General features: G+C 34.9%; 1 protein-coding gene across 1 annotated transcript in view; it reads right to left on the bottom strand.

Moving 5' to 3' along the window:
- LOC131853725 (cell adhesion molecule Dscam2-like) overlaps window positions 1–21925 on the bottom strand; it is a 158830-nt gene that overhangs the window by 1933 nt on the left and 134972 nt on the right. The window contains 23 exon segments of the mRNA XM_059204743.1: window positions 1187–1259; window positions 1707–1864; window positions 2010–2165; window positions 2650–2790; window positions 3267–3423; window positions 4022–4158; window positions 4761–4946; window positions 5921–6111; window positions 6416–6593; window positions 7075–7231; window positions 7781–7920; window positions 8667–8822; window positions 9159–9305; window positions 9851–10061; window positions 10490–10620; window positions 10999–11166; window positions 12408–12537; window positions 12623–12773; window positions 13100–13250; window positions 16810–16983; window positions 17600–17719; window positions 18384–18683; window positions 19917–20078. Of these exon segments, the coding sequence (XP_059060726.1) occupies window positions 1187–1259; window positions 1707–1864; window positions 2010–2165; window positions 2650–2790; window positions 3267–3423; window positions 4022–4158; window positions 4761–4946; window positions 5921–6111; window positions 6416–6593; window positions 7075–7231; window positions 7781–7920; window positions 8667–8822; window positions 9159–9305; window positions 9851–10061; window positions 10490–10620; window positions 10999–11166; window positions 12408–12537; window positions 12623–12773; window positions 13100–13250; window positions 16810–16983; window positions 17600–17719; window positions 18384–18683; window positions 19917–20078 (3675 nt within the window).

Raw genomic sequence — 21925 nt, 5'->3', positions numbered from 1 at the left:
ATACTTTCCCTTGTTCAGTGGTTATGTTATGTGTATATCTAAGGAACTATGGTTTAGATTGATAGGATTCTGTCTAATTTTTATATTTTTTATTGGTCAAGCATAAAGGCTTCAATTGGCTTGAACTTCAGTGACGCATAATATTAGGCATCTGCATTCACAAGCCGTCAAACAGTTTTTGCATTCTTAAATTTCGCAAAATATGGATTATATTATTATATAAACTTGGTACATTCTATGGATGCTGAATTTTGTATCTTCATTTAATAATTAAATATAAATTTATATATTGTGGTATGCAGTTTTTGTTTCTATGACATAATAAACTTATCGCAGCGAAAAGCATGTAATGCGAGTAAAATGTTTTATGAAGTGTTAGCATGCTCATGATTAGCCATCAAGCATATATAGGTAGGTAACATAAATACAATAACAAGAAAAAATACTGCATAGGACGCTTTCAAAGCTTTGGTTTATATCCTTATTTACTGAAGCATGGAATTACTAACAAAACACAGAATAAACAAAAATATATTTTATAATCACCGAGGTGAATTAAAAAGGACATTGATTGAATACTAAATAGTTTAGATTATAAAAAGACGTCTGCGCGGGTGCCTCAATCTCACCTAAATCAACTGCCAAGTAGCTAGCTTTGTAAGGTGCGTTTCGGTTGTAGGATCTGATTAGTCAGTGAAATTACAATAACATCTTAATCCGCATGAGGACAACTGCGGGGGTCAGGTCCAGTAAGGCGATGCCCGTAGTGCTATTCATATAAATAGCAATAGTACTATATACAATACATATATAGGTGACCATTACCGCTAGGCCGTCAGCTTGTTTGCTATTCTTATTAAATATGTTATTATATATTTTATTGCATATGTTAGTCTATAAATGAAAAGGTTTAAATAGTGTTCTTTTTTAATTCACCTCAGTTTTTACTATACATACAGTGTGCATGCTTACCTTTATAAATTACAGACCATTTACGCTCCCATCAGGTTGCATAAAAGGCGAGTATTATATCAAATTTGAATATTAAATACTTAAATTAAATGGGTTTAAAATAAATTCGATAGAAAGTGCGTTCTACAAGAAATAAAAATTTAGCTAGCTACTTATCGACAAGCTCTGTATATACTTGTACTTATTGTGCGTAATATTGTATAGTAAACTGTACCTTGACTCTCGGAATGTGGATCACGGAATCTGTTCCCTTTTCTTCTTACTTTTGTATACTCAGGTTCTTTGCCCTATATAAGTAAATTGTTTATTATTGTTTGTAACGGTATGTTCGTACATAAACGGTAGATGGGAGTGATTATACCTATGTGGTTCTTTGTTAATACAAATAAAAATCAATTTCAATTAAATATAGTTGTTTAAATAAGTATGCGAGTATTTAATACATCAATAATATAGTTATAAAATTTTTTATTACTCTATGAAATCTGAAATAAAAATACTACTGAGTATTCCGTCAAGGCGAATCAAATACAAATATATTGACAATGAATACTGTACTAACTGTATTGCGTGGCGCGGCCTATGTTACACGTACGTGAAATAATGTTTAAGTATTTTTGTAGTTAAGCTATTACAAACAAATAAACATACAGAAAAATCTTCCCTCTTTATAATTATACACTATGACGCTTTATTCATACAGCAAATCAAAAATAGTTGAATAGCGATCTTACCTTATATTTGTCGTTTTGTTTAAGGTCGTGGTACACGAAAGAACCCCTAACGGAGTGATAAGGCCCACTGTACACGTTACCGCTGTAACTGCTCTCGCTGTACGCAGTCGGTTTGGTCAGCTGGAATGTTGCGTATGGACAGATATCTTCTATGTACTCTGTGGGTTGAAAAATAACCACCGTTGCATAAGTTAATATATTTTAATTATGAATGACTGTGATGCAATAAAGTGTATAAATAAAAAAAATAGGTAAATAAAACAAAACTTACTATCTACGGTAATTATATGTAATAAGCGTTACCATTAGAGGCATGTTTGTAGTGGTGCTGGGGTGCTGGATGCTGCGCTCTCGCGGCCAGGTACTGTTGGTCTCGATTAACTTTGTTCTGGAGTTGTGCGACTGACGGTGACTCGCCGACCCCGCTCTCCGTGGCCACCGTCTCTGTACCGCCACCTTCTGAAAGACCAGTCGGGGTAATCACGATATTATGGTTGTTGAAGAATTCATTAAAATATATAATACTGATTAAAACTAACATTACAAACGCGGGAGTTTGTGAGTGTGGATAAAAATGTCATAATAATAATAATAAACTGCCATCTCCTCTCCTTAAGATGGGAGATGATAATTTTTGTAAAATAATAATAATAATAATAAACTCTTTATTAAACACAGAACATAGAAGAAATACAATAAAAAAAAATCAATAAATAGAAAATCATGAACAAAAGGCGGTCTTATCGCTATAAGCAATTTCTTACAGACAACCTGCAAGATAAGACTAACGTACACAGAAGAGATAGATGGCACACTACATAATTCCATTCGTTTAGAAGTTACGATGTCACAAACACATTGATATTCAGACAAGACAAAGTCATAATACTAATATTTTGTGATGGCAGTTAAATAGAATAAAGAGTAGGGAGCGTGTTCTCACTGTTCCTGCGCACGAGGAGTACGATGGCGACGAGCGCGGCGAGCACGAGCAGCGACAGAGCGGCCGGCAGCAGCACGCGCGCGCCGCCCAGCGCCCGGGCGCCCGCAGCCGGCGCAGCTGGAGACACCTCGCCCTCCAGCACTGATACATTTTTTTCATTAGCTGCCTTTTTGTATGTGCTTTCACGCAGGAAAGAATGAGCATGTAAATGTACACAGAGAGAATGAGACCGCCGAGCAGCTTGCCTTGAAAGCTGTATTTTGGTTGGAAGGTGCAGATGAAACTGTGAAATTACAGGATAAGGGACATGACATCTTAGTCCTTTGGAATAGTAACTTCATTACGCGGTATCGTCGTAGTGCTATTTTCTATATAGTATTATAACTGTACATAAACGGCTACGTTTACCATCAAGTTGATCGTGATGTTTGTTATTTCAAATAGGTAGGTACATAAAAAATCGTCTACTTTGCCCGACACACCTTAAAAGGCGGATAGGACTGTTTCATATATGTAGCTTGTGTACAGATAGATAGAAAAGGTATGTGCTATAGCAAAATTGCAGATATTACTTACAAAATGAAAAAAAAGAGTATGTAATGTAAAAAGGAACTAACGTCCGGTGAGCGAGTGCGTGGTGAAGTTATAAAGTGCGAGTGCGTGCCCGGCGTTGTTGTGCGCCGTGATACGAAGTTGGTACTGCGTGGCAGCCGTCAGTCCCGTCACGCTGAACACGCGCTCCGTCGCTTGCACGCTGTTCGACACAAGCCGCCACTGCACAGAGCACGAATATTGAAGCGTGACAGTACGACATAAGGCAGTGAAATTACAGGTTACGGAGGCATGACAGTGTAGTCCTCTGGAAGTGTAAACCATGAATGTTGTAAAAAAGGCACTAGTAATATGGCACTAGTTCCTAAGTTAGGTTAAATTGTTGTCCCAATACCCTAACCTAACCTAACCTGGTTACCACTTACTATCGGCCCTTGGGCTTGTTTGCTTTTTCAATTACATAATAAAATATTTTAAAAATTTAATTAGGTTTTATTAGGTTGAATTATTTTATTTGTAGTCTAATATACAAACTGAGAACAAACGAAGGAGTTTTACATCTACTATGGTATAAAAAAAAATATAAAGGCACTATTACTACCGAGAACTTTAATTTAATTTACCGAACTTTAATTAATAGAGTTTTGTGTAGTGTAGGTACACTTTGCTTCCTTGTTAAGAATTTATTATTCCATAGTTAGAAGAGCAGATAAATATCTAAGTATGTTGTCCTCAAAAAGGGAATAAGAATTACGTACATATAATAATACATATGTACGTGACGCAATCTAAATAAACCACAGTCGGGTAAAAAACTTACTTGTGATTGGCTGATTTCTCTATACTCAATTACAAAATACAGTATGCCGCAACCACCGTCACCCCACGAGTCTAACCACACTGTGACCGTCGTTGTGTTGAGGGTTATCATTTGTGAATGCTTCGGCTTTACAGGCACTGAAATTTTGTACCATTTTTTATGAAATATATATATATATATATGTAAATAAAAACAAATATCTAAGCGTATATAATCATACTCGAAAACGGTCGAACCTATTTAGCTATTTTTTAAAAGGCTATTACTACTACTAATATTTTTAAACTTTTCTCTTCATACGAAATGAAGAGAAAAGTTGCTCGATAAACGGGCAGATACACCTCTCTTTTCTTTTTTACGTATAAATTGCTTTTAATTCTCAATTTTCATTTTAGAAGAGAATAGGTATTAAAATTTTCGAGTTAAAATTGAGATTAATGACACAGACTAACAAACAGATGACAACAAGCAAAATTAAAAAAATATATAATGTGGTGAAGTTTATCTAATAATTACATCGTAACCGCAATAATTTTAACAGAACATGGAATCTACTTATTATTGTATTTCTACGGCACGGTCGAAATTTTCCAAAATGAGCACTCTCTGAAAAGTTTTCATTGTTTACACATACCTATACATATAATATTATACTAATCAGAAAATAATATTTAAATATCATATAATGGTATGGTAATATAAAAGGTCAAGTTAGTGAATAATACTTCTAGGTACTTACCAGTGCCTTTAGTGTACGCGTGTACAATGTCACACGGTAGCCCTGTTCCTATCCGATTGAAGGCGGTGATGTAAAGCTGGTACCGAGTACCGCACCACAAGTTTGGCAGTACGTGTTCCGAAGTACCCGCTTCCACTTGGAGCTCTTCCCAGTCACCATGCTCGCGTTTGTAGTTGATCACATAACCTGGTGTGGTACATTACAATTACATAATGAAGGTCTAATATCTACTAGTGAGACGTCTTTTAATTAGGTACGACTGAGTGCAAATATTGTATGAATTAAATTAATAATTACACTGAATAAATTTCTGAAATATTTATTCGTTTCTATTCATACAAATTTCGGCTTACCATGTAAATTTCTACAACATTTGTTTAAAAGGCAACAGCCACGTCTTTAATTCATTATTATAAATTAACCATGTGTTTCAAATGAGGCGTACAGATTACAAAGAAATAACTATTCTAAGGTGCATAAGTTTAAATAAAGATTGTTTCTAGTTTTTTTTATGTAATTCTAATGACAAATAAGCTGACAGCTGCTAAACAGGCAGTATTTGTCATGTGGCATTTGTGATACCACTCATGATAATGATATCATGAGTGGTATCACAAATGCCTCTTATCTTGTAAAATCACTGCCTATCCTCCCTACAAGCGTAATAGCCTACAGAGTAAGCTGCTTGGTGGTTGAAATAGATGAAACTGAATGGCGCCCCACGCATACGATTTTTAGTCTACGTCTGGTAGTGTATTTTATTAAAACAGTCACTTTTGCGTTAGTGATAAATTACAGTAGAATACATTTTTATTTATTGGTTTTTAAATTTACAAATATAACATTGCACCACACTCTAGGGGAACCTGTATCGTAGGAGTCCACAAATACATATTCTTTTACTAACAATAGGGGATTGCATATGATGTAAGGGGATTGTTATCAATGTGGACTGATGGACCTATTGCTAGTAATGTACCATATCAGGGTGAATTCCACGCGGTTCCTCCTGGAAACCATCGTGATATATTCCTAGTAAATTTTTCACAAAGGACTAACTGACCTGACCTCATGTTCATTTGATAATCCTCTACTGGTAACTCGCCAGCGTAAACCGTTAGCCCAGGCGTACTATTCCATTATCATCTATTAAAAAATACCTAGAATAGGGCTGCCGCCGTCGCCCTGGTCGCTCCACTGCAAGTGTAACGAGTCAGCGTACGAGTCGACCACCGCCAGGACGGGAGGCTGCGGGGGCACCTTCACTTCCACGCTGTATGTCACCTCGTCACGCCCGTGGGGATTGTCCACTATACAGGTGTAGTTGCCGCTGTCGGCATACTGCGTCATGCTGTCGGAATTATATAACATTTATTAGAAGGTAATTTATGGTTTAATTTATGGTTTACAGTTGTGCCTATTTGCCTTTGTAATATTTCTGTCAACACTCATTGCACTTCCATTTCTTTATGTATACATACCGCATACGACTCCGCGTTGAGAATAGGACTTACTAATAAGCCATATAGCCAACTATCAACTTCAATTACTACACCTGTAAACCCACTATCTAGATACTACAGGAAACAATACATCATTATCGACATCTCATCAAATATTTTTTTTTAATATTAAGAATTTTTAATAATGTTTACCTAATGACGAGTGTACCCTCGATGCTGACATTTTTCCGTAATGTGGACTCGAGGGTAGCACCATTCATACTCCACGTGGTGGTTGGTGTGGGTACACCTACTTTGTTACATGACAGCGAGATGTTCTCCTTCCACGGCGTTACTATGCTACGACTGAACGAGGTTATGCGAGCGGGCACTGTAAATTTAATTGGTTAAAATTGAATAATTAATGAATTTGATTAAATAATGTTTAATATTATAGTAGTAGTATAATAGCATATTGGTGTTAATATTGGCATCAGCGATAAAATATTTTGCTACTGTATCTATATCGTCTCTTTGTCGTGTATTATGAATTTGTAATATTCAATCGAGTTGGAGTGAAATAGTAAGCAATGGAATGTACACCTTTTTACGATTATAAATTAATTACCCTGGACATTCTATTCAGCACCATCTAATCTAGCCACCAGCTAAGCAGAGGTTGTGATATGAATATTAAACAACTAATGTAAATACTCTCACTTTGCACTCCTTCTCTGTATATATTATAAGTGTGCGAAATTTTATACACCTCCGTCCTCGCCGTCCGTATTTTCGTAAAAAGGGGTACAAAGTTTTTGCTTCGCGTATTAATATATAAGTCATAGTAATATTTTTAATATAATATAACTTACCAGACTCGGATGGCAATACTGTGACTACGCGCGTAGCTTCTCCTTCACCCAGGCGCGTAGAGGCCGACACCCAGAACTGGTGGGTTGCATGCGGGGGCGATCGCGCCGTCTCGTGGGACAGTGTGCTCGGGGAAAGCATCCTTTTGTGTGTACCTTCCTATATATCATAGAGCGTGTTATTATTATTATTATTTTATTTATTATTAATTTAGATAAGTACGTAACGAGTACTATTATAGTGAGTATAATACATTTACAATGCTCTGATATAAGCCCTAAGAGAGATATATCGCTCATCGTTATTTAATGACAAGGTTTATATGTAGGCTAATATGTAAATTTAGAAATCAAATGGGTTGAAATAGTATGGGTTCCTGGGGCAAATCCTAAAGTGTTAAATAATATACATATTGCTATTTGTCGAAATCAACGCATAACATCCGGAATTCGAAATATTTATCGATAGTTTTTCTTCATGAATCAACATTACATGTCTAAATATCTGTTGCGTTTACTTGTATGACGTAAAATGAACTAGTGTTGGCACTATTGGTGTCCAAATTGATTTCTTATGATGCCAAATCTCTTATGTACATACTTATATGTTTTCACATCTTAGATCCAGGATATGGCCCGACAACCCATGTGCTAGTTATAAGTCTTCTTGATTTAGCTATCCGATATGTATTAGAAAATAAGTAAATACCTCTCTTCCATCTTCTATGACGCTCATATAGAGTGTATATCCAACCAGGACACCATTAGGTGACGACGGCGGTAGCCATGAAACTAATATCTTATTGCGAGATGACACTACCGCTTTAATGTCAGCCGGCGCAGAAGGCACTGTAAAGAAATTGGCGTATATCCTCAGAATCATGACAGTTTTTCTTGAATCCATAGTAGCGGGATCTAAATGCTTCTATTATATTAAGCTAATTTATTGTTAGCGACATCTATCCAACGCAAACTGAAGACGAACTGTCATCAGTGTGAAGTGGGACAGGAATATAAGTAATAGCAAGAACTTTACTCAGTTCTATTTTTTTCTTTGTATTTTTTATTTATTATTTACTGCCATATATATATGTCAAGTAATAAAAAAAGAATGATTATTAAAGGTCATATCATAAGAATGATTACTTAATAACAATGGCAACAAGATAAAGGGGAAGGCGCAAACATTAATTAATATAGTTTCTACGCAAAAAGCAAATAATACAAAGTTCTTTCAAAGAAATTCTGACTTTAGTTTTTACCTAACCATTTCTACAATACTGTTTCGGTGTTGTTGTTAAAAATTCAATCAAAATTAACATAAATAGGTATAAAATTTAATTAGTTTGAAACGTGTGCTTAATCGTCTATCGTAAATGTTTGGTGATCATTAAAGATGTAAATGTAACGCGTGATAGTGGCAATAGGACGCGGAAAGTTAGGATTGAGCAGATATATGTTAGTCCGTATTTACCCAGCGTCCGTAATTCCCCCATTCTCCCCTAGATTATCATAACAAGTAACTAGAAAAGATTTCACAAAAAAAAAGGTTTCGATATATAAGTATGTTAAAATGAGCATTATTGACCACTGACCATCTTCCTCGGTGTGACAATACACAGGGGCAGCCCGGACGCCATCGCCGGCCGACGTGAACGCACACACAGTCACAGAGTAGTTCGTGTATCGGCGCAACCCTGACAATGTTGTGTGTAGTCCTGATATCTGTTTCGTTACTGCTTCTTCGTTACCTAAGAATAAAAGTAAATTAAGGATTATATACTTTATCTTGAAGCAAAAAATGTAGCAATTCATGTATCATCACGTGAAGAACGAACAAATTATGAAGATTAACTTAATTATTATTAGATATAATATGACAGAAATACTTAACTTATACATAAAACTGTACCATACTAGTTGGCGACAAAAGCAGACGTAATCATAGTTATTGAGACTACTTAAAGCTATTTTTCTTTGACTATCTGCACACTGTCTTCTACCGAAAACAAGATATTTACTAATAGCCAATCCAAAAAGCCTTACGAAGTGGTATGTATCACTTCTATCAGGATATCTATACTTACCATACCAATCGGTTACGGGCGCGTACGTAAGCCGGTAGCCTTGCACGAGACCATTCCGCGCGCGTGCTGGTGGCGGTTCCCAGGACGCTCGCACCGACTGCGAGCTCAAAGCTGTGCACTGTAAGGCACCCGGCGGCAAGCTTGGCACTATTCAACATCACATACACCTTTTGTTTTTATTACGCTTTAATTTGTTTGAACCTCTCTCCCAGTTTCAACCACAGTCTTATAATATTATTGCTAACAAATATAAAAATTATTACAGAAAATATGTTTTATAGGTGTTTTATAATCCCCTCCGATCGATTCCCTGTCCAATTCAATCGGGGGCGAAAGTACTACGGTCTAAGCTGAGGTTCGAAACCCTAGTGGTAATCATACTAAAGGCAAATCTGCCAGTTTTTTTTGAAAGAATTTAGCCTTCAACCGTTCTATAAGTCTTTCCGTGGATTTGATGTGCCATCTGCCCTATCGTTCCATGAGCTGTAAAGTCCAGCTATGGCCAACAGTACTAAAACAGTTCGAAACAAAATTAGTACTATATAAAAACCAAAAACTAACCGACTGAAAATTACCTTCAGTTTTTGGCTGTATTTTAAAAATAAATCTTGATGTTAGCTGTAAATATATCACGATACTGTGAACCATTTTAAATTTATATCTTATTCATGACAAAGCTATTATATATTTACCGTCTTCCATAGTAGTAGCAGTGGTGGGTGGCGAGGCTGGCCCCGCGCCCCTACTATTGTACGCCTGCACGACGACCGCGTAAGCGGCGTGTTTCTGCAGCCCCGAGAGTGTGGTCCGCGCCCGCGCCGTCCCTGCTCCCTCCACTGTACGAACCGTGTACGACGCACCGCCCGGCCCACTCGCACTTAGCACTGTACTGTTGCTGTTTAGCTGAATACCATACATAAAATACAATCGTTTACCAAGCCGCGTCTGTTCATTACATCAGTGAACCATAGAAAGCAATGATTCTCGTTAGGCCAATAATAAAAAATGAAGGCAGGTAGACCGTCTTAGAAGGCCAATCAATGGTCGTCTTTTTAATTATTGATCCAACTACCACTAGTCCATTAGTACTACCTTCTATAGTCGATCTACCTTATTTATTACAAAAATATAAATGCTCCAAGTTATATCAGCGACGTATTCAATTTAAAAAAATATGCATATGCAAGCTAATCGAAGTAATGGTTTATCTGATTTGAATACAGTTTTCCCCGAGGACTTCTAGTAAGGTTCCCATAATAATTAATGTACGTTTCAATAAGAAAGAAACCTCTAGAAAGGTACTATTACTATTTAAAATAATTATGACATACTTCTTGAAATCCCACGTAGTACCCAAGAATGTTTCCATTCCATAAGTCTCTCTGTGGTGGCTCCCAGCTCACTATTAATTCTGTCGAACTTTTTGCTTCCACTCGCACGTCTAATGGAGGACCACTTGGCACTGAAAGAGGTTTTCAAACTAAATAAAAAAGTCTGAAGTTATAGTAATTAACGTATGGCAGTAGTATACTCGATATAAGACAACTATCAATTACCGTTTTAAAAGGAAAATTGTTTACATTATTTTTACTTGATGCACCTATGAGCCAATTTAATTTAGGTTCCTGTAATGATCGAATTGAGAAATTCACTTCTCAATTTCTCAATTGGATCATTACAGGAACCTACTTAACAAAAGTGTAGTCGGCCCTGTTGTTTGTTTCTTTTATTTCAACTACATTATATAAGTAAACGACCTACTGACATTACTAGCAAATGCTGTGATTAGCGTTGGATCTATTCTTCTTAAAGAAACAGTTATTAATAAACCAATACTAACCTTCTTCAGTAGTAGTAACTTGTATAAGTTGACTTGGCTCACTCTGACCTAGTCTGTTTTCAGCTATGATTCTTAGATGGTATGATGTTGCAGGCTGGAGATTTTGTACGCTTGCTGACGTCACACTGCCAGGAACTATAACCTTCTGTGGAGTGGTGGGCCATGGCTCTGTAATATTGTCAAACTTGTTTTTTATTCTATATATTATTTTCTTTTTCTATGGTTCGTTGTAGTATTAGTAGTTCATATAGTTTCACTTTTTATGGTTTTGTCTTTTATTCTATCAATGACAATGTACGTAATTCAACAACGATATAAAGGGCGCTATTAAATTGACCGGAGTCAAACATGTTTCTAGTGTCTATATCTTTAGTTTGAATAAATATAAAATCAACATAAATGAGGGATTTGGTATATGAAATAATAGGACTATTGAAGGCAGGAATGTATCAATGAATGTATCAATTCAACCCCAAGAAGACACAAGTTTGTACGTTTACCGCTAAAAATAATCCATTTATCGTATCTCCTCAGTTTCAAGACACTCTCCTTGATGTGAAACCAAACCTCGAGGTCCTTGGCGTTGATATATCCAGTGACGTTCAGTTTTGCGGTCATTTGGAGGACAAGGCTAAAATAGCCTCAAAAAAGCTTGGTGTGCTCAGCAGAGTGACACGGTATTTCACGGCGGCCCATCGCTTGCAATTATATAAGGCGCAGATCCGGCCGCATATCGAATATTGTTCTCATCTCTGGGCGGGAGCACCACAATACCAGCTACTTCCACTTGACCGTATTCAGAACCGAGCAGCCAAAATCACAGATAATCAACGTCTATGTGACAGACTCGACACATTGGCTCTGTGGCGAGATATTGCATATCTGTGCATTTTCTACCGCATATATCACGGGGAGTGTTCTGAGGAATTGTTCGGATTAATACCAGCTGCTGAGTTTCACCACCGTACCACCCGTCAGAAACTAAAATACCATGATCATCTGGATGAATGGCGGACCTCCACAGTGCGGTTTTCAAGAAACTTTTTGCCACGCACAACCACATTATGGAATCACCTTCCAGCAAAGGTATTTCCGAACCGATACGATATTGAAACCTTCAAGAAAAGAGTTTATTCCTTTTTAAAAGGCCGACAACGTACTTGCAATTCCCCTGGTGGTGCGGGTGCTCATGGGCGGCGGTATTCACTTACCATCAGGTGAGCCGCATGCTAGTTAGTCCCCTGTGTTATAAAAAAAATCTCACCGTTATTTTGGATACAACAAGAATTAAATAAAGAAATTGGAAGAAACCTTTGCAGAGTTCTTAAGTAATCTTATTAACATTGGTATTGATGAATTTCTAATAATAATTATCTATAACATAAAACATGATACAGTATTATAATTACCAGTAGCCTCTTTGTATTGAACAATGTAATTTATAATAGGACTGTTGCCAGCGTATGGTTGCGTCCATGATATTTGTATCGACCTCGACTGCTGATCGATTATTCTTATATTTTTCGGTAATTCAGGCACCTTAAATAAAGAATATGATTTTTAAATTCTACAATAATACAGTGTTTAGTCAAAATAATTGCACGTAATTAGTAATGGTACCTACCTCTTGCACAACCAAATGAATGAGCATTTCATCTTGACCATAAGCATTTGAGGCTCGACATGTAAGCGCTCCTGTGTCTTGTCTATAAGTCTGCAATATACTCAATTCGGAGACCAGTCCATCGTCTAGAACTTGTTCCCGAATTGTATATCTATGAAATATAATAATAATTAACTACCTATATTGATTAAATCAATGATTTGCCGTACTTAATTATTCCTATCTAAGAGTCGGAAATCTTCTTAATCGCAAAATTTTTGGAGTATGATCTTTTAACATAAATCAAGGTATTTCTGTTTAGATTAGATGGGAATAATTAAGTAAGGCAAAAGAATTCATGCAGTCGTAGCCGAGGCAGACTTTGTTAGAAGTCACCTGCTTCTCTGCCATACCTATTTAAGGTGGCCAGTAACCAATTTGATTAAATACTTTTCCAAGTAAAAATGAAATAAAAGCATTCCATTCAATTATTTTTACCTTTGGTCTAAATGGTGAGCGATTGTATGGTGATGTGGACTACGCCAGCTAACTTCCAACGGTGCATCACCAGAAGCAGCGCATTGCAGGTGCGCGGCCTCTCCCGCTGTCACTTGTACTGTTTTGCTTTTCATTGGAAACCGAGCCGGCGCTAAGTATGTGATTGACAACATTAGCATTCGTAATTTTTTTTTTATATTAACTCTAAATTTATAGTCTTAATGTAAATATGAAGTTCAATTACCTTCATATCTACGTAAGTGATAAAATAGAAGTAGTAAGTAAATCGGAAACATGCTATATATGTAAAATAAACTGTTTTGCATAAAAAAGGTATATTTTATTCTTTAACGGTTTGTTCTCTCAAATTTAACTAATGTTTTTTTCTTAATATCAACATTATTTATAGACGTTGTTATAGGAGGGAGATTCTTGGAAATGATTGCCCAGATTGTTTGGTAAAACTGGGTCTGGGACGACGAAAGATTTAGTAGGTATAACGTCGACTCGTGACCGTTGCGGTCGCTCGCTGTAATTTATTGTCCTGCGCTGTGTTTACGAAACCTCTCACATTTTTGTGATTTACTGCTTGTAATAAAACCAGCTCATTTAAAACAGGAGACGTATTTTATCGGAGAATAGCATTTGTTAACTCTTTGTTCCAGTTGGGTTTGAGTAGATAGACATCGGTAAACTTTAAACGCGCAAATTGTTGCTGGCAGGGGCCATGTCAAACAAGCGCGAAACGTTATTACGGCTAGCAGAATTGTTTACAAACTGGTTTCGGACGTGACGGTCTTGTGGTATCGCGACCACTGTTGATCTAACAAATTTTCTTTCAGCATTGTTTGAAGATTTCTGACTTGCATAAATCAAACTTATCTTTTCTTTGGGGAGTATAAGATTCTTCCATCCTTAAAAGCTTTAACATGGAATAATATATGTGGTGGGCGGTTGCTGATATTTTACGATATTTGCTTCCCAACAAAAGCCAATATCGGTGAACACAAACACGTACACGGTGAACTTATTCCAGTGGAAGCCAACTGTCTCGTTTTCCAATAAAAAGGAGACGTATTGCGACGTACGGTCATTGAGTTTTCTGCTCAGACGCGCCCGACACACGCTGTCGCCAGACGACAATTGAATAACCTACAAATACATTGGCGCTTTTATTGCTTGATATAGAGGAAAATTGGCGGTTGTAGTTAATTAATTACCATTTGGTGTCCGCTAATCATCAATGTGGGTAGCGCCTACATGATGCCGAATATATTTATACCTATGTAAGCATTGGGAAGCTCTGGAGGTAAAAAAACTAAACAATAACGTCATTAGTACGTTTGTATCGTATAACGCATCCTAATGCTACTTTTGTAGCAGGTAAGGTTGAAAAAAAATAGGGTAAAGTTATTAAATTCCGACCATCTTCTGCAATAAGTTACATGTCTATAATATAGGCTTGGCCTATTTTAGACACTAGTGGTAACTTCTCTTTAATATAGCACACTGCATATGTAATAACAAGAAAGAGTACTCATATAATCATTACTGTTGTATGTTACAGAATAAACAACTTAGAAATATCTTAATTTGAAACGTTAAATATATATACACTTACTACTTAAACATATACTTATATTACTATATAATAGAAAATTAAGCTTCAAGAAATTAACAGGAATGACGATTCTTGAAGTAAAATTATTATTTTGAGTGGAAAATACCCACCCAATTTATAGAAGATAAACAGAGATTTTTTTTTAACTATAGCCAGACCAGAGTCCAATTCGGGATCTCTTATATGTAAGGGAATATATGGTTAACATTAAAGAATAATATAGAGACAATGAACCAGTCGGGACAATGAGACTAGGAAGTTTTAAACACTTCGTTACTCGTAAGGTTATTGCTAAAAACTGCAGGCGTAGCAAGGAAGTAAACATCATAACTTGTTTCCATAAAGTTATTTTTACCTTTTCCTTGGTGAAGACGCCATTTAAAATATTTACTTTCATTATTTACTATTTAATTTGAGACTAATACTATATCGAGACTATAGTTATATGCATTATATATATGACTATATGACTACGACTATTGTAAAATAAAATTATTTTCATTATATTAAAGACCCATTTTTTTCATTTTTAGTAAAGCAGAATATTGTCATTTCTATTTCTTTTTTAGCGTGAAGAGAAATACTACATGAATATGTATTAGGCGTTAGGTGCTCGTACTGGAGGGATATCCGATAATTTAACAGAAGATCAATAACGCAATCGTGTGGATTAATGCTATGAAACATTACGAAAGTTGAATAGACGTGTATCAAATGCTATACCTATATAAGTATATATTGTGCTTAAGAATTCTCATTACGAAATTCATCATATTATTATGTGGGTCAAAATAATTCGGGAGAACTATAAGTGTACTTATACTGTTAACTGTTTACTTGTGTCAATATAAGTCTTAGTCAATTAAAAATACGTGCATTTTATTTTATGATGACCCGTAATAATACCTACATGATGCAATTACACTACATCTAATATTTATTAAATATCTTCTAACTAAAATAGTCCTAGTAGTAAAATTTTGTTAAATGTGCGTGTAGATATGTTTTACATAAAATGTAATTAGAAATCTGTATTAAATCAATCTAAAACATGTAGGTAAAGTTTTTGGAAAGATTCCAATTCCACTTGTACAGCAAAACGCAATGATGGCGATATAAACACAGGCAATAAGTAAAAAGCCTATGGATCGCTCGTATAATCGAATATATCAGTCCGTTAATGCCCTTTTTACTACTAAGGATGGCATCGACGCTGGCTACAAAGCAATAATGACGAGAAAGAATTTTCATTTGAGTACGGTTTCTTGTCCCCAACGAAACTCGTAGCAAGAAAGGCACCCATCAAGACATTCCACAACTTTCTAGCTGGCCCCATGAAAAGATGCTGCCATTCTTTTTATGCGGTCTAAAATGTGGGCAGAGCAGAATTTCAGGAAGAATAAAAATGGCTCATTGTTGTTTAGGAAAGTATCTACATACCATTGTTTGTACAAATCGAGATATTCAATGTAGAGATTTTGTAAATGGACCCTTACAGGGAACGCATACTTATCAGTATCTAGCCAATGTAAAATATAAAATTAGGTCTCTCTGTTAAGTCTCTACTGTAGAATTCAAAATTTATAGGTATTAAGGTATATTATACTATAGTAGGTATATAATAATAATAATATAACAATTTACATAACGCTATCTAGTTCTAAGCTATAAAGAGGTTGCATGTAGGGAATACTTTAATACATTCTTTTTGTATTGAAGTATGAAGAATATATACATATTTTACATAGAAAATGCCTCAGAAAACACTAGCATGATCACTGCTACGCACTCCAAGATTACATAATCTAATCGAAACGGCCGCTCATGTGATCGCTCGTACCTTCGCAAAAGAAGCAAGCTCGTCAAAGAGGACTGCCTAGCATCTATTGTGTATAAGTGCTTAATTAACAGCGGGCCGTTATTGTGTTCGTGTCTTTAGAATCTCCTAGTATTATTTACCATTTTGTATTATATTTATCCAGAATAATTATATTCTTCTAAACACGAAAGTATAATAGGTGACATAAATAAAATAGGTGTGGCTATATATTATGGTTCTTAGTTTAATTTAATACTATTGACAACTTACCATTGACTTTGAGGAATATGAGCTTACTCAAGCCAGCTCCGATGTCGTTTCTTGCTTCGCACAAATAATGTCCTTCGGAGTCCTTCGCTACACGCTCAAATACGAGAGAACCATTTTCTAACACTCTGGAACTGCCTTCAAACATGAAGTCTTTATATTCACCGGGAGTGTTACCTGCATTTTAAAAGTTGATAAAATTTTAATATATTATATTCAGCCGGGAGTTGGTATTTTCATCAGAGATATACTGAAAATATTTAAACAGTTATCCAGTGTCGCATCTTGGAGACACTTTCTCTATATAGTGTTATGCAAAAATAAACTATTTTAGTACAAAAGTACATTAAGGCACTAAGTATAGTAGAAACATAAAGAATAATAACTATATTACTAAGGAAATGGCAGACCAAATGGTTTCATGGCTAATTGAAATGTTGAGAGTCCACCTGATGCCCGTAATATCGCTCATGTTTTGTCATTTTAAAGTACTAAGATGTCCTACCTCTATAGGTTCTAGTCTACAACTGCCACTTATAAAGCAAACTATTTGGTGGCTCGAAAAAAAGTTTTACAAAGTTTTTATTGATAAAAACGTCAGGAAGGACGCCTTCCTCTACAGAAAATCATTGTCACCTACCGGGTCCAATTTTTATTTCAACCTATCTAGGAATCTATTGAAATATGCATATAAAATATCATTCACATCGGTCTGGCTATTTAGGAGGAGACGAATGTAACCAACACATCTACAAATACATGTATTAAGATTTTTATAAAGTCTTATACACACCAACAGCCTTTTTCCACGTAATTGTCGGTTTGGGATAACCGTCAGCTTGACACTGCAGTGTGACATCTTGTCCGGCCGCCACTGCTACGTCATTGGGTTCGAGACGCCATCGTGGTGGCACTACAATGAATAAATTCAAGACTATAATTTTTATTGCATCACGAGTAACAGAGATACCGAAATAAGGATGATCATTAAAGTAAATACGTTAGTTAAGCATTATTCCTAAAATATTTAAAAAATACTACAAGTTATAATAAGTACCTATTTATAATTATAATAAAGACTGCGCATGTGTACGTCACAAATAAAAAAATATATATTATCTCAATATAGCAGTAGGGATAGTGATAAAAAATATGACGTGCACAAGAGGCTGAAAGTCCTGTGTGAATAAAGCATCTTGACTATGACTTTGAAATACATCATAAGTCAGTAAACTATCGTATAATATAATTTTAATTTATTTCTAGTAACATGTTATTGATAATAAATAGAATAGTTAGATAGAATATGCCAACCCAATAGAAATCCTGAAAATATGGAGTTTCTGTAATAATACATGTTCTTTGTATAATTATCAATGAATATGACAGAGCCAAGTAAAAAAATGCGTCGCTCCTATCGAGAAACGAATTGAAATGTCATTTTATTGATAAATATTAAGAACAGGCAAATAAATTACATAGCGTGTTTTATGTTTGTCATTTCGGTTATCCAGTTAGAAAAAATTGCATAAAAATTGGTATAAATTAATGACAGTATCAAGTGTCACTTTACTCACCATTTACAGTCAGAGGTACAGTAAACCGTTCGGATCCAGCTACGTTTGACGCAATACAAGTATAGTTTCCACTGTGTAGTGAAGTGATATGTTCTATTACTAAAGATGCACTGTATTCGTCCATCCGTCTCGTAATTATGCCGCTGGGTGCGTATGGAGATGAAGTTACTGGCTGTCCGTTTTTCTCCCATCGAAACGCTATTGGTAAGTCTCCCTCTAATATCTGACAAGAAATCGCTGCCCTCATTCCTTCTCTTAACAAATTCGTGAGCGGTTGAATTGGCAAGATTTTCGGTTGAACTGGAAAGAAAAAAAATGGTTGGAATGCAGAATGAAGGGACGGCTACTTTCCAGATAACGATCCTACAACTTTCAGCGTTTGCTGAATATAGCGAGCTTTCGCTGTAGCATTACTGTTAATTAATGTGAAATCTTTAATTTTTGTTTATAGCTTGATTCCAAGTACATTTTTAGAGTTCTTTTATGTTGGTTCTCTTTTTAATTTTTTTTTGTTATTTCATTTTATTGCCCTATTAAGTGGGGAAAGCTAGAATTTTAACGCTCTGTAGATGCCGCGAGAACGGTAAACGCGCTAACTTTAATGAATTACGGATGAGTAACTCCGCCCCTCTTGAATTCGTGATTTTATAGCGCTTTAAATCTTACTACAGAAAATGAGAAAGTTTATATCCAAATTGTCTGAATGTTATCAGTTGAGTAAATTTATCTACATTATGATTTAAACTTACGGGTTAACCTACGTTTAATGACTAATATATATAATTGTTCAATAAGTATATTTTTAAATATTTATAAATATATAGGTATACGCAACATTAAAATTTGTTTGTTTTTTAATTATTACTTAAATAACTAAAGTTTTATACATCGCAACGATTCACTGACTCGGCATAATTCAATTAACTACTATAGAATGGGCTGTTGATTGTATGTTATACATAATAGTTAATAGTTTGATGATCTACCCGCTTCATTATATTTAACAATAATATTATTAGTAAACACGATAGTATTAAATAAATTCTCTTCTTTGTTTAAAATATTGTTAATTAACTTCGCTGGTAATTAATAAAACAATGTATACTTTATAAATATTTCAATGGGTTACAGTTTGCTTTTAATGATGCTCTCTGTGGTCTAACGGTTTAGCACACAACCTTACTCCGATGGTTGCGGTTTCGATTCGTTCTATTTGGTACTAATATTTATATTCCTGAGTATGATGGTTTGTATCAGTCTGGGTTTTTTCTATGTATATTATGTACGTATTTACAAAAAATATATCCACATATATATTTTTATTATTATTAGTTGTCTCGTGCTTTTGGCTCTGATTAAATTGGGACTAGATGGCGCTGTGTGAATTGTTGTGAGATACTTGTATACTAATGTTGGCAATATATACAGACTTCCTAATGTATTTATCTAAAATGTACAAATACATAATATTATAGATTTTTAAGACATTGTGGACTAACATTGTATTGAAATGCTATAAAAAATATAACTAACCTAATATTTGAACTTCTACGTCTCGTCGGGCAGCATGTCTTTGCCGATTCGCTGCTTGGCAGGTGTAAGTTCCGGCATCCTCGCCTCGCTGTGTTTGCTCCACTATCAGTGTCCCGTTGGGAAACACTTTCTGTCGCCGGTTGAGAGGTAAAGTCTGCCCGTCTGTGATCAAAATGTTAAAATCGCAATGTGACTATAAATAATTGTCAGTATTATGACAATTATTAATAGTTACATTCAAATAAAAAGTCTTTCGTAACTATTTACGAGCGACTTTTTATTTTAATATTAAATGTAAAACAGCATCGATGATTGAATAGCAAAATGGATCGAATGTAAGTTTATCACAATCAATGGATTGGAAAAAATGTAAAACTGGAATAAATACTCAAGCGTTAAAGTCGATTGAAAATTATAATTATAAAACAATAGTTGATTAAACTAAAAATATGTATTGCAGCCTTAGACAGGACGACATAGGATTATTATAAAATATATATTTTATTAATAAGACAAAACGCATTTAATTTAAGTGACGACACTTCTAATGAACCCGACGTCCAGTAAACCAATCAATATATTTAATAAACTCGTACAGTTATCTTATAAATATATATATACATATATATGGTTAAATAAAGAATGATTATTATAGAAAATCATATACAGATATAGATAACTATATACTTTAACAAGTATGAAAAAGAATTGTGTTTCTTAAATTACTTGTCTTATTGATATGTAAATTATTATTGATAGTAATCCACCTATACATTGTCTTTACCCTATAAACTTTTCTCAATATATTTTATGTGGGATATTCGAATCGAAATTCAGTGGTCCGATTTGAAACCCAATGGGAGTCAATTATGCTCTACAGAACTCAAGTTAGAGGGAAAAATATAGATGCGGAGCATATAATAGATAGCGGAACTGCTTCCGTCGTCAATTTAAATCCCAACAGATAACTTATATAATTATTAAGAGACCAGTTTTAGCGGTCGTCCATTTTGAAAGTATATATTTTAAGTTGATTAACAACCAATTAATCAACTAAATATATTGTTAAGTTATATAGTATTCTTTGTTAATTTGCATAAGGATAGTTTTCTTTCAAATACTATTCTAGTAACTTCTTCTAAGATTTATAACTGTTAACTGGATATACCTACTAAAGGTATATCCAGTTAATAAATTCCATTGTGAAATGCTTTATTTCAAGCAAACCTCGAAGGAAAGTAAAACAATTTAATCTTGCCATGTTTAAAATGAAAACATGAATATTTTCATTCAAAACACGTGTAGAAACGGTGTCCCAGCACAAATAAAGTAACCTTTGGGAAAACCGGAATATTTCATAAAAATACTCAGTAAATATAAAGCCAGCTGTTGATTCTTTTGATTTGGAAGGATAGCCGACCTTTTATTTCTCAATGCAGGTATGAAAATGTTCAGGTCAGCTTAATGAGAGTGCTCTATGAAAAAGATAAGGTTTCTGTGTTGACAAGGGTCGGTAGGTATAAGGAAAATTGTGGAGGAGTGGCCGCCCTTGATTCGATCTAAGATCTTACGTTTTAATTCTGTTATGCATGATGTACCTTTTGAGATATGATTCACGGTTCTCCTAATGGGATTGAAAATTCTTTTGTTCCATTTTCACGTCTGGTATCATTCTGTATGTAGGTAAATTAATTACAGTAGTTTCTTTTCAACAAAACTTTTGGGGTTTTATTACAAAATGTTAACTAATTATATTCTGAAGTTTGGAATATATGTAATATTCCAAACTTCAGAATATAATTAGTATTTTTTGTAAAATAGGCAAATAAGTTACAGTACATTATATTTATTATGCTACTACTTATTATTCAATTCGTTATACTAATTATGTTTTACAACTTTGTTTGTGGATATTCTTAGTTTAGCCGCATCACGAAGGAAAAACAAGACCAGAATAACTTAGATTTGTCCTTAATTGGATCGTGGGAAGGTGTCTAGTTTATTAGATT

This window comes from Achroia grisella, unplaced genomic scaffold (assembly GCF_030625045.1).
Source record: "Achroia grisella isolate CSIRO2021 unplaced genomic scaffold, CSIRO_AGI_Agris_v1 utg906, whole genome shotgun sequence".
Lineage (NCBI taxonomy): Eukaryota > Metazoa > Arthropoda > Insecta > Lepidoptera > Pyralidae > Achroia > Achroia grisella.
Note: the sequence above shows the minus strand (reverse complement) of the source record. Positions and strands in the feature narration are given on the sequence as shown.